A 12544-nucleotide genomic window follows, 5' to 3' on the forward strand; every position below is an offset into this window, starting at 1 on the left:
TTACAGCTTCTCTGTCAGTTCTTAGGTTCAACTTTTTCATTTTGGTGGAGTTTTAAGATTCTCTGTCTAAACAGAAAACTGACTTGTTTTCTTCTTAAAGATGTTTTGTTCAATCTGAATCTGTGAGATATACCCAGATTATATTTGAACAAAGGTAGCTTCAAATCTACCTAGCTAACAGCCACTATTTATAAAAATATAACAACTGCATTTCTGCCACTATAATTGACCTTTGACTGTTTTCTCTTAGCGCTGAACTGCAGCAGTAACAGCCACTATGAGCCCTGTGCTGACCCCTGTCAGGAGACCTGCTCTGGAAAACCTTCCTCCTGTGGCGGACCGTGCTCTGAGGCGTGTGTGTGTGATCCTGGTTATGTGCTAAGTGCTGGCAAGTGTGTCGCAAGTAATACTTGTGGCTGCAGTCACACAAATGGCCAGTATTACGAGGTAATTGAGGTTGTATTTCTATTAAGCTCCGTTTACTTAATACTTTCTAGCTCTATCAAAGGCTGAAGCTGAAAGCAACTGAACTGCTTCTTTTGTTTGTTGAAGACATTCTTCTTCTCCAGTCCTGAACATGACTGGAAGCAACATTCATATAAATTTTCGTTAAAGCAATCAGCAATATATCAGCCATTATGGTCATTAAGTTGGGCAATTATACGAGTCTCTATCATTATCCTCTATCCAATTCAGTCTTTGGCTTTTTCTTGCTTGATGATTAAACACGTCCTTAACAATGTTATATGAGATATTTTACTCTCATGTCCAAGATGTGAATTGCTGACGAAACACTTTGGCAGATGAGAAGAACTGCAGAGCAGGTGTTAGAAATATTAAACCTGTGGAAACTTCCTCTGTTTATTTTTCTAATCTCATATTTAACCCAGAATATGACCATTCTCTAAAACCATTTGTCTTCCCTGTCCAACATGCATTTGTTGTCTTCAAGCCACTGTCCATACAGAAAACAGACATTTGTCTTTGTTAAATGAACATTTGCTAAGAGATAAGCAGCTGCTGTTTCCACAGTTTAGCTGTGTGAGATTTTGAGCAACTTTGTGTTTGTTTCAGCCTGGAGAGGAGTTCTATTTGGAGGACTGTAAACTGAAGTGCAAGTGTAATGCTCCACTTGTTACCTGTGAGGCGTCAGAGTGTCCCCCGATGCACGAGTGCAAAGTGCAGGATGGAGAGTTGGGCTGCTATCCTAGTAAGTTTACCTTCTGTCAAAGTACAGAGAACAGTTACCACAAGAACATCTAGTCAACCGATAGCAAAACCAACAAGTATTCCAGTTGATTTGATTTCATGATCTCATTACAAATGTTTTCATCTGCTGTTTTCATGAGTTATTATTTTTATGTGAACAGAACCAACTCCTCCACCAACTAAACCACCAACTCCTCGTCCAACTACACCTCCAAGTATGATACACATATGAATATTTTCATAATTTTGACAAAAATGATTTAATACATTTACAGTCTCATTACAAAAGTTTTCATCTACTGTTTTCCTCTTCCTGTGAACAGAACCATGTCCACCTAATGCAGAGTACATAGATTGTGGTCCAGCTTGTATCCCTACATGCATGGAACCTTCCACCAACTGTTCTGGCTCCTGCATCAGTGGATGCTTCTGCAAACCTGGATTTGTCTTCAAGGGACGAAAGTGTGTTCCTCTGGACAAATGTGGCTGCTTGGATGATGACAACAACTATTATGAGGTCAGATTACATTTGGATCAGAAAATGTATCTAATATAAAAAATACTAAAAATAAGAAACAAGTTATGGCTCTTCTCCTCCAGGTGAGGTCCTTTGCTGATCCCTTGTTTTTCTTCTTATTTCAGCCTGGTGAGCTAGTATCAGCAGATGGATGTTCAAAGTTGTGTCGCTGTTTGGGGAACTACACTTTTGAATGTGTTGATAACTCCTGTGATCCAACTGAAGAGTGTCGAGAGGTTGATGGTGTTTCTAGCTGCTATCCTAAAGGTAATGATGCCTCAGTAAGCCTCAAATGTTTTCATTTTCAACAACTGTTTAGCTCTCAATCATGTAACAGAAGTAAGTTTCATGAATTAGAACATTTAGAACAAACTGCTTATGTAACATTGCTAAGAATTGTGTGATGTGTAGCTTGTAGTTTTCCTTTCCTCTAGGTACATCAACATGCATAGCATCTGGAGATCCTCACTACACAACCTTCGACAAACGCAAATACAACTTCATGGGCAACTGCAGCTATTTGATGTCTGCACCTTGCAACACCACAAGTCTGCCGTACTTTGAGGTCCACACAGACAATGAATACCGATACAACAGGCCCACCATCTCCTATGTCAAGGCTGTACATGTATATGTGTACATGATGAAGATCTCCATTCTCAAAGGTGGAACTGTGCAGGTAGGAAAAAGTTAAGAATTAGACTTGTTGATTAGTCAGCTTTGTCATCACAGCTGCTCTGAACATCTGGACCATCTTTGGAGATTTATGAAGCTTTTGCTTCTGACATTGTTTTTTATATTTTATTTACTACCTTTAAGGTTTTCATTTTGGTAATTGAAAAAATCATTTGCTGTGTTTTAGTGACAACATTTCCTGTTTCATATCATGGTTCTTCATGTTTTTCCACACCTGCTTTTTCCATCCAGGTGAATGGGACCAATGTAAACCTTCCAGTGAGTCCATCCCCTGGTGTCTCTGTCTTCATGTCAGGAATACATTACACCGTGTCCACAAACTTTGGCTTAACTGTTCGCTATGATGGAAACCACTTCATGGACATCAAAGTGATCAAGGAGTGAGTGATGACCTCACTTCTTATTAACTTATGCTGTCTTTCCTTCTGTTCTTCTAGTGAAGCAGAGACAGTTTATGGTTCATATGTCTCAAATTCATAGACATCATAAGACATTGAGACAAAAAGCCACAAACATTTCTGAGGAAACTTTAAACTGGCTTACAGTACTACAGAAGTATTAACCAGATATTTTCTGTGAACTGCAGCTATGAGGACAAACTGTGTGGACTGTGTGGAGATTACAATGGAAACACTGAAGACGACTTCCGTACACCAGATGGATCCTTGACAAGCAATCCAAATGACTTTGGTCACAGCTGGAACACTGATCCAGAGTGAGTATTGGACAAATAAAAAAAGATCCTGAAAACCAACAAAACCTTGATTCTTTAAATAATATGTAAATATAATTTCAAAAGAAAGTGAATGAGTTTTTAAATCTAACTTCAGGGCTTTTCAAATGAATTCATCTTTCTTTTGATTCTGTATGGTTGATTCAGTTTATTTAGTTCAGTACAATTAGCATAATGAATACTAATTGATGAACCCAACTCGTATTGACAGGTGTAATCAGAAACCTAACACCACCATTCCTGGATGTGATCAAGAAGAGGAGGATCTTTATGAGAGCTCTGGATACTGTGGCATCCTGCTGGATAAAAACGGCCCCTTCGCTGCATGCCACCCCAAAGTCAACCCAAACGTATGTGGAGTCTAGTAGGAACATTTTATCTGCTAGGCAGCTTTACTGATGTTGTAAAAACCACAGATTATAACAGATGTGTAAAACAATGTAATTTATGAGGTGACTGAATGGTTGCTGCTGCTTTCTGTGACACATTTAAGATTAGATCAGAGACACCATTAGTATTGTAACTCAGCAAATGAATTGTTTGTTTACAGAATTACTTCAGGGACTGTGTGTTTGACTTGTGTGAGCTGGATGGAGCCAGACCCATTCTGTGTGAAGCTATTGAGGCCTATGTCACTGAGTGCCAGGACCGTGGAGTCGCCATTGGAGCCTGGAGGAATGAAACTTTTTGTCGTGAGTATTGAAGCTGTGAACAACTAGATGGAGGTTAGAGTGAACTGTGGTGGTTTATAATGCTCAGCTAAAATACTAACGAGCTAAAAATAGTTCCTACAAAATGGACGTCACCAAAGGTTCTAACAGATGATCAATACAATTAGCAATGATCAGCATTTGATAGTTTTTGATATTCAGTTAATTCTTTGTCCAGTTTGCATTAAACTGCAGTTTTGTAACATGATGGAGATGTTTTACTGCATTCAAGAACCAAATGACTTCATAAAAATAATCCATTATCTTTTCTGTTTATTTCTGGGCTTTAAGGTCATTTAACCACAATTACAGCTTCTCTGTCAGTTCTTAGGTTCAACTTTTTCATTTTGGTGGAGTTTTAAGATTCTCTGTCTAAACAGAAAACTGACTTGTTTTCTTCTTAAAGATGTTTTGTTCAATCTGAATCTGTGAGATATACCCAGATTATATTTGAACAAAGGTAGCTTCAAATCTACCTAGCTAACAGCCACTATTTATAAAAATATAACAACTGCATTTCTGCCACTATAATTGACCTTTGACTGTTTTCTCTTAGCGCTGAACTGCAGCAGTAACAGCCACTATGAGCCCTGTGCTGACCCCTGTCAGGAGACCTGCTCTGGAAAACCTTCCTCCTGTGGCGGACCGTGCTCTGAGGCGTGTGTGTGTGATCCTGGTTATGTGCTAAGTGCTGGCAAGTGTGTCGCAAGTAATACTTGTGGCTGCAGTCACACAAATGGCCAGTATTACGAGGTAATTGAGGTTGTATTTCTATTAAGCTCCGTTTACTTAATACTTTCTAGCTCTATCAAAGGCTGAAGCTGAAAGCAACTGAACTGCTTCTTTTGTTTGTTGAAGACATTCTTCTTCTCCAGTCCTGAACATGACTGGAAGCAACATTCATATAAATTTTCGTTAAAGCAATCAGCAATATATCAGCCATTATGGTCATTAAGTTGGGCAATTATACGAGTCTCTATCATTATCCTCTATCCAATTCAGTCTTTGGCTTTTTCTTGCTTGATGATTAAACACGTCCTTAACAATGTTATATGAGATATTTTACTCTCATGTCCAAGATGTGAATTGCTGACGAAACACTTTGGCAGATGAGAAGAACTGCAGAGCAGGTGTTAGAAATATTAAACCTGTGGAAACTTCCTCTGTTTATTTTTCTAATCTCATATTTAACCCAGAATATGACCATTCTCTAAAACCATTTGTCTTCCCTGTCCAACATGCATTTGTTGTCTTCAAGCCACTGTCCATACAGAAAACAGACATTTGTCTTTGTTAAATGAACATTTGCTAAGAGATAAGCAGCTGCTGTTTCCACAGTTTAGCTGTGTGAGATTTTGAGCAACTTTGTGTTTGTTTCAGCCTGGAGAGGAGTTCTATTTGGAGGACTGTAAACTGAAGTGCAAGTGTAATGCTCCACTTGTTACCTGTGAGGCGTCAGAGTGTCCCCCGATGCATGAGTGCAAAGTGCAGGATGGAGAGTTGGGCTGCTATCCTAGTAAGTTTACCTTCTGTCAAAGTACAGAGAACAGTTACCACAAGAACATCTAGTCAACCGATAGCAAAACCAACAAGTATTCCAGTTGATTTGATTTCATGATCTCATTACAAATGTTTTCATCTGCTGTTTTCATGAGTTATTATTTTTATGTGAACAGAACCAACTCCTCCACCAACTAAACCACCAACTCCTCGTCCAACTACACCTCCAAGTATGATACACATATGAATATTTTCATAATTTTGACAAAAATGATTTAATACATTTACAGTCTCATTACAAAAGTTTTCATCTACTGTTTTCCTCTTCCTGTGAACAGAACCATGTCCACCTAATGCAGAGTACATAGATTGTGGTCCAGCTTGTATCCCTACATGCATGGAACCTTCCACCAACTGTTCTGGCTCCTGCATCAGTGGATGCTTCTGCAAACCTGGATTTGTCTTCAAGGGACGAAAGTGTGTTCCTCTGGACAAATGTGGCTGCTTGGATGATGACAACAACTATTATGAGGTCAGATTACATTTGGATCAGAAAATGTATCTAATATAAAAAATACTAAAAATAAGAAACAAGTTATGGCTCTTCTCCTCCAGGTGAGGTCCTTTGCTGATCCCTTGTTTTTCTTCTTATTTCAGCCTGGTGAGCTAGTATCAGCAGATGGATGTTCAAAGTTGTGTCGCTGTTTGGGGAACTACACTTTTGAATGTGTTGATAACTCCTGTGATCCAACTGAAGAGTGTCGAGAGGTTGATGGTGTTTCTAGCTGCTATCCTAAAGGTAATGATGCCTCAGTAAGCCTCAAATGTTTTCATTTTCAACAACTGTTTAGCTCTCAATCATGTAACAGAAGTAAGTTTCATGAATTAGAACATTTAGAACAAACTGCTTATGTAACATTGCTAAGAATTGTGTGATGTGTAGCTTGTAGTTTTCCTTTCCTCTAGGTACATCAACATGCATAGCATCTGGAGATCCTCACTACACAACCTTCGACAAACGCAAATACAACTTCATGGGCAACTGCAGCTATTTGATGTCTGCACCTTGCAACACCACAAGTCTGCCGTACTTTGAGGTCCACACAGACAATGAATACCGATACAACAGGCCCACCATCTCCTATGTCAAGGCTGTACATGTATATGTGTACATGATGAAGATCTCCATTCTCAAAGGTGGAACTGTGCAGGTAGGAAAAAGTTAAGAATTAGACTTGTTGATTAGTCAGCTTTGTCATCACAGCTGCTCTGAACATCTGGACCATCTTTGGAGATTTATGAAGCTTTTGCTTCTGACATTGTTTTTTATATTTTATTTACTACCTTTAAGGTTTTCATTTTGGTAATTGAAAAAATCATTTGCTGTGTTTTAGTGACAACATTTCCTGTTTCATATCATGGTTCTTCATGTTTTTCCACACCTGCTTTTTCCATCCAGGTGAATGGGACCAATGTAAACCTTCCAGTGAGTCCATCCCCTGGTGTCTCTGTCTTCATGTCAGGAATACATTACACCGTGTCCACAAACTTTGGCTTAACTGTTCGCTATGATGGAAACCACTTCATGGACATCAAAGTGATCAAGGAGTGAGTGATGACCTCACTTCTTATTAACTTATGCTGTCTTTCCTTCTGTTCTTCTAGTGAAGCAGAGACAGTTTATGGTTCATATGTCTCAAATTCATAGACATCATAAGACATTGAGACAAAAAGCCACAAACATTTCTGAGGAATCTTTAAACTGGCTTACAGTACTACAGAAGTATTAACCAGATATTTTCTGTGAACTGCAGCTATGAGGACAAACTGTGTGGACTGTGTGGAGATTACAATGGAAACACTGAAGACGACTTCCGTACACCAGATGGATCCTTGACAAGCAATCCAAATGACTTTGGTCACAGCTGGAACACTGATCCAGAGTGAGTATTGGACAAATAAAAAAAGATCCTGAAAACCAACAAAACCTTGATTCTTTAAATAATATGTAAATATAATTTCAAAAGAAAGTGAATGAGTTTTTAAATCTAACTTCAGGGCTTTTCAAATGAATTCATCTTTCTTTTGATTCTGTATGGTTGATTCAGTTTATTTAGTTCAGTACAATTAGCATAATGAATACTAATTGATGAACCCAACTCGTATTGACAGGTGTAATCAGAAACCTAACACCACCATTCCTGGATGTGATCAAGAAGAGGAGGATCTTTATGAGAGCTCTGGATACTGTGGCATCCTGCTGGATAAAAACGGCCCCTTCGCTGCATGCCACCCCAAAGTCAACCCAAACGTATGTGGAGTCTAGTAGGAACATTTTATCTGCTAGGCAGCTTTACTGATGTTGTAAAAACCACAGATTATAACAGATGTGTAAAACAATGTAATTTATGAGGTGACTGAATGGTTGCTGCTGCTTTCTGTGACACATTTAAGATTAGATCAGAGACACCATTAGTATTGTAACTCAGCAAATGAATTGTTTGTTTACAGAATTACTTCAGGGACTGTGTGTTTGACTTGTGTGAGCTGGATGGAGCCAGACCCATTCTGTGTGAAGCTATTGAGGCCTATGTCACTGAGTGCCAGGACCGTGGAGTCGCCATTGGAGCCTGGAGGAATGAAACTTTTTGTCGTGAGTATTGAAGCTGTGAACAACTAGATGGAGGTTAGAGTGAACTGTGGTGGTTTATAATGCTCAGCTAAAATACTAACGAGCTAAAAATAGTTCCTACAAAATGGACGTCACCAAAGGTTCTAACAGATGATCAATACAATTAGCAATGATCAGCATTTGATAGTTTTTGATATTCAGTTAATTCTTTGTCCAGTTTGCATTAAACTGCAGTTTTGTAACATGATGGAGATGTTTTACTGCATTCAAGAACCAAATGACTTCATAAAAATAATCCATTATCTTTTCTGTTTATTTCTGGGCTTTAAGGTCATTTAACCACAATTACAGCTTCTCTGTCAGTTCTTAGGTTCAACTTTTTCATTTTGGTGGAGTTTTAAGATTCTCTGTCTAAACAGAAAACTGACTTGTTTTCTTCTTAAAGATGTTTTGTTCAATCTGAATCTGTGAGATATACCCAGATTATATTTGAACAAAGGTAGCTTCAAATCTACCTAGCTAACAGCCACTATTTATAAAAATATAACAACTGCATTTCTGCCACTATAATTGACCTTTGACTGTTTTCTCTTAGCGCTGAACTGCAGCAGTAACAGCCACTATGAGCCCTGTGCTGACCCCTGTCAGGAGACCTGCTCTGGAAAACCTTCCTCCTGTGGCGGACCGTGCTCTGAGGCGTGTGTGTGTGATCCTGGTTATGTGCTAAGTGCTGGCAAGTGTGTCGCAAGTAATACTTGTGGCTGCAGTCACACAAATGGCCAGTATTACGAGGTAATTGAGGTTGTATTTCTATTAAGCTCCGTTTACTTAATACTTTCTAGCTCTATCAAAGGCTGAAGCTGAAAGCAACTGAACTGCTTCTTTTGTTTGTTGAAGACATTCTTCTTCTCCAGTCCTGAACATGACTGGAAGCAACATTCATATAAATTTTCGTTAAAGCAATCAGCAATATATCAGCCATTATGGTCATTAAGTTGGGCAATTATACGAGTCTCTATCATTATCCTCTATCCAATTCAGTCTTTGGCTTTTTCTTGCTTGATGATTAAACACGTCCTTAACAATGTTATATGAGATATTTTACTCTCATGTCCAAGATGTGAATTGCTGAAGAAACACTTTGGCAGATGAGAAGAACTGCAGAGCAGGTGTTAGAAATATTAAACCTGTGGAAACTTCCTCTGTTTATTTTTCTAATCTCATATTTAACCCAGAATATGACCATTCTCTAAAACCATTTGTCTTCCCTGTCCAACATGCATTTGTTGTCTTCAAGCCACTGTCCATACAGAAAACAGACATTTGTCTTTGTTAAATGAACATTTGCTAAGAGATAAGCAGCTGCTGTTTCCACAGTTTAGCTGTGTGAGATTTTGAGCAACTTTGTGTTTGTTTCAGCCTGGAGAGGAGTTCTATTTGGAGGACTGTAAACTGAAGTGCAAGTGTAATGCTCCACTTGTTACCTGTGAGGCGTCAGAGTGTCCCCCGATGCACGAGTGCAAAGTGCAGGATGGAGAGTTGGGCTGCTATCCTAGTAAGTTTACCTTCTGTCAAAGTACAGAGAACAGTTACCACAAGAACATCTAGTCAACCGATAGCAAAACCAACAAGTATTCCAGTTGATTTGATTTCATGATCTCATTACAAATGTTTTCATCTGCTGTTTTCATGAGTTATTATTTTTATGTGAACAGAACCAACTCCTCCACCAACTAAACCACCAACTCCTCGTCCAACTACACCTCCAAGTATGATACACATATGAATATTTTCATAATTTTGACAAAAATGATTTAATACATTTACAGTCTCATTACAAAAGTTTTCATCTACTGTTTTCCTCTTCCTGTGAACAGAACCATGTCCACCTAATGCAGAGTACATAGATTGTGGTCCAGCTTGTATCCCTACATGCATGGAACCTTCCACCAACTGTTCTGGCTCCTGCATCAGTGGATGCTTCTGCAAACCTGGATTTGTCTTCAAGGGACGAAAGTGTGTTCCTCTGGACAAATGTGGCTGCTTGGATGATGACAACAACTATTATGAGGTCAGATTACATTTGGATCAGAAAATGTATCTAATATAAAAAATACTAAAAATAAGAAACAAGTTATGGCTCTTCTCCTCCAGGTGAGGTCCTTTGCTGATCCCTTGTTTTTCTTCTTATTTCAGCCTGGTGAGCTAGTATCAGCAGATGGATGTTCAAAGTTGTGTCGCTGTTTGGGGAACTACACTTTTGAATGTGTTGATAACTCCTGTGATCCAACTGAAGAGTGTCGAGAGGTTGATGGTGTTTCTAGCTGCTATCCTAAAGGTAATGATGCCTCAGTAAGCCTCAAATGTTTTCATTTTCAACAACTGTTTAGCTCTCAATCATGTAACAGAAGTAAGTTTCATGAATTAGAACATTTAGAACAAACTGCTTATGTAACATTGCTAAGAATTGTGTGATGTGTAGCTTGTAGTTTTCCTTTCCTCTAGGTACATCAACATGCATAGCATCTGGAGATCCTCACTACACAACCTTCGACAAACGCAAATACAACTTCATGGGCAACTGCAGCTATTTGATGTCTGCACCTTGCAACACCACAAGTCTGCCGTACTTTGAGGTCCACACAGACAATGAATACCGATACAACAGGCCCACCATCTCCTATGTCAAGGCTGTACATGTATATGTGTACATGATGAAGATCTCCATTCTCAAAGGTGGAACTGTGCAGGTAGGAAAAAGTTAAGAATTAGACTTGTTGATTAGTCAGCTTTGTCATCACAGCTGCTCTGAACATCTGGACCATCTTTGGAGATTTATGAAGCTTTTGCTTCTGACATTGTTTTTTATATTTTATTTACTACCTTTAAGGTTTTCATTTTGGTAATTGAAAAAATCATTTGCTGTGTTTTAGTGACAACATTTCCTGTTTCATATCATGGTTCTTCATGTTTTTCCACACCTGCTTTTTCCATCCAGGTGAATGGGACCAATGTAAACCTTCCAGTGAGTCCATCCCCTGGTGTCTCTGTCTTCATGTCAGGAATACATTACACCGTGTCCACAAACTTTGGCTTAACTGTTCGCTATGATGGAAACCACTTCATGGACATCAAAGTGATCAAGGAGTGAGTGATGACCTCACTTCTTATTAACTTATGCTGTCTTTCCTTCTGTTCTTCTAGTGAAGCAGAGACAGTTTATGGTTCATATGTCTCAAATTCATAGACATCATAAGACATTGAGACAAAAAGCCACAAACATTTCTGAGGAAACTTTAAACTGGCTTACAGTACTACAGAAGTATTAACCAGATATTTTCTGTGAACTGCAGCTATGAGGACAAACTGTGTGGACTGTGTGGAGATTACAATGGAAACACTGAAGACGACTTCCGTACACCAGATGGATCCTTGACAAGCAATCCAAATGACTTTGGTCACAGCTGGAACACTGATCCAGAGTGAGTATTGGACAAATAAAAAAAGATCCTGAAAACCAACAAAACCTTGATTCTTTAAATAATATGTAAATATAATTTCAAAAGAAAGTGAATGAGTTTTTAAATCTAACTTCAGGGCTTTTCAAATGAATTCATCTTTCTTTTGATTCTGTATGGTTGATTCAGTTTATTTAGTTCAGTACAATTAGCATAATGAATACTAATTGATGAACCCAACTCGTATTGACAGGTGTAATCAGAAACCTAACACCACCATTCCTGGATGTGATCAAGAAGAGGAGGATCTTTATGAGAGCTCTGGATACTGTGGCATCCTGCTGGATAAAAACGGCCCCTTCGCTGCATGCCACCCCAAAGTCAACCCAAACGTATGTGGAGTCTAGTAGGAACATTTTATCTGCTAGGCAGCTTTACTGATGTTGTAAAAACCACAGATTATAACAGATGTGTAAAACAATGTAATTTATGAGGTGACTGAATGGTTGCTGCTGCTTTCTGTGACACATTTAAGATTAGATCAGAGACACCATTAGTATTGTAACTCAGCAAATGAATTGTTTGTTTACAGAATTACTTCAGGGACTGTGTGTTTGACTTGTGTGAGCTGGATGGAGCCAGACCCATTCTGTGTGAAGCTATTGAGGCCTATGTCACTGAGTGCCAGGACCGTGGAGTCGCCATTGGAGCCTGGAGGAATGAAACTTTTTGTCGTGAGTATTGAAGCTGTGAACAACTAGATGGAGGTTAGAGTGAACTGTGGTGGTTTATAATGCTCAGCTAAAATACTAACGAGCTAAAAATAGTTCCTACAAAATGGACGTCACCAAAGGTTCTAACAGATGATCTCTCGTATCATCAATGAGCTTTATTAATGTATTAAGTTTTGTCTTGGTACTCTGAGGTCTCTGTTTGTTATTTCCATTGTTGCTCACTGCATCCTCTACAAACTCCCAACCAGAGACCTTCAGGAAATAGAAAAAGTGGGAAATGTTACAATGACTTTTTCAGTGGGTCTCATGGTCAGGCAACAATACATGGATTCAAATTAACCTCTGAGTTTTTAAT

The 12544-nt window shown here is 38.8% G+C and overlaps 1 protein-coding gene across 1 annotated transcript in view; it reads left to right on the forward strand.

Moving 5' to 3' along the window:
- Positions 1–12544, forward strand: part of zanl (zonadhesin, like) — a 49722-nt gene that overhangs the window by 16503 nt on the left and 20675 nt on the right. The window contains exons 38-67 of the mRNA XM_028039153.1: positions 251–447; positions 1075–1210; positions 1371–1424; positions 1533–1726; positions 1852–1993; positions 2161–2405; positions 2654–2802; positions 3009–3137; positions 3367–3505; positions 3706–3847; positions 4422–4618; positions 5246–5381; positions 5542–5595; positions 5704–5897; positions 6023–6164; positions 6332–6576; positions 6825–6973; positions 7180–7308; positions 7538–7676; positions 7877–8018; positions 8593–8789; positions 9417–9552; positions 9713–9766; positions 9875–10068; positions 10194–10335; positions 10503–10747; positions 10996–11144; positions 11351–11479; positions 11709–11847; positions 12048–12189. Of these exons, the coding sequence (XP_027894954.1) occupies positions 251–447; positions 1075–1210; positions 1371–1424; positions 1533–1726; positions 1852–1993; positions 2161–2405; positions 2654–2802; positions 3009–3137; positions 3367–3505; positions 3706–3847; positions 4422–4618; positions 5246–5381; positions 5542–5595; positions 5704–5897; positions 6023–6164; positions 6332–6576; positions 6825–6973; positions 7180–7308; positions 7538–7676; positions 7877–8018; positions 8593–8789; positions 9417–9552; positions 9713–9766; positions 9875–10068; positions 10194–10335; positions 10503–10747; positions 10996–11144; positions 11351–11479; positions 11709–11847; positions 12048–12189 (4581 nt within the window). The remainder of the gene's footprint in view (positions 1–250; positions 448–1074; positions 1211–1370; positions 1425–1532; positions 1727–1851; positions 1994–2160; positions 2406–2653; positions 2803–3008; positions 3138–3366; positions 3506–3705; positions 3848–4421; positions 4619–5245; positions 5382–5541; positions 5596–5703; positions 5898–6022; positions 6165–6331; positions 6577–6824; positions 6974–7179; positions 7309–7537; positions 7677–7876; positions 8019–8592; positions 8790–9416; positions 9553–9712; positions 9767–9874; positions 10069–10193; positions 10336–10502; positions 10748–10995; positions 11145–11350; positions 11480–11708; positions 11848–12047; positions 12190–12544) is intronic.

This window comes from Xiphophorus couchianus, chromosome 14 (assembly GCF_001444195.1).
Source record: "Xiphophorus couchianus chromosome 14, X_couchianus-1.0, whole genome shotgun sequence".
NCBI lineage: Eukaryota > Metazoa > Chordata > Actinopteri > Cyprinodontiformes > Poeciliidae > Xiphophorus > Xiphophorus couchianus.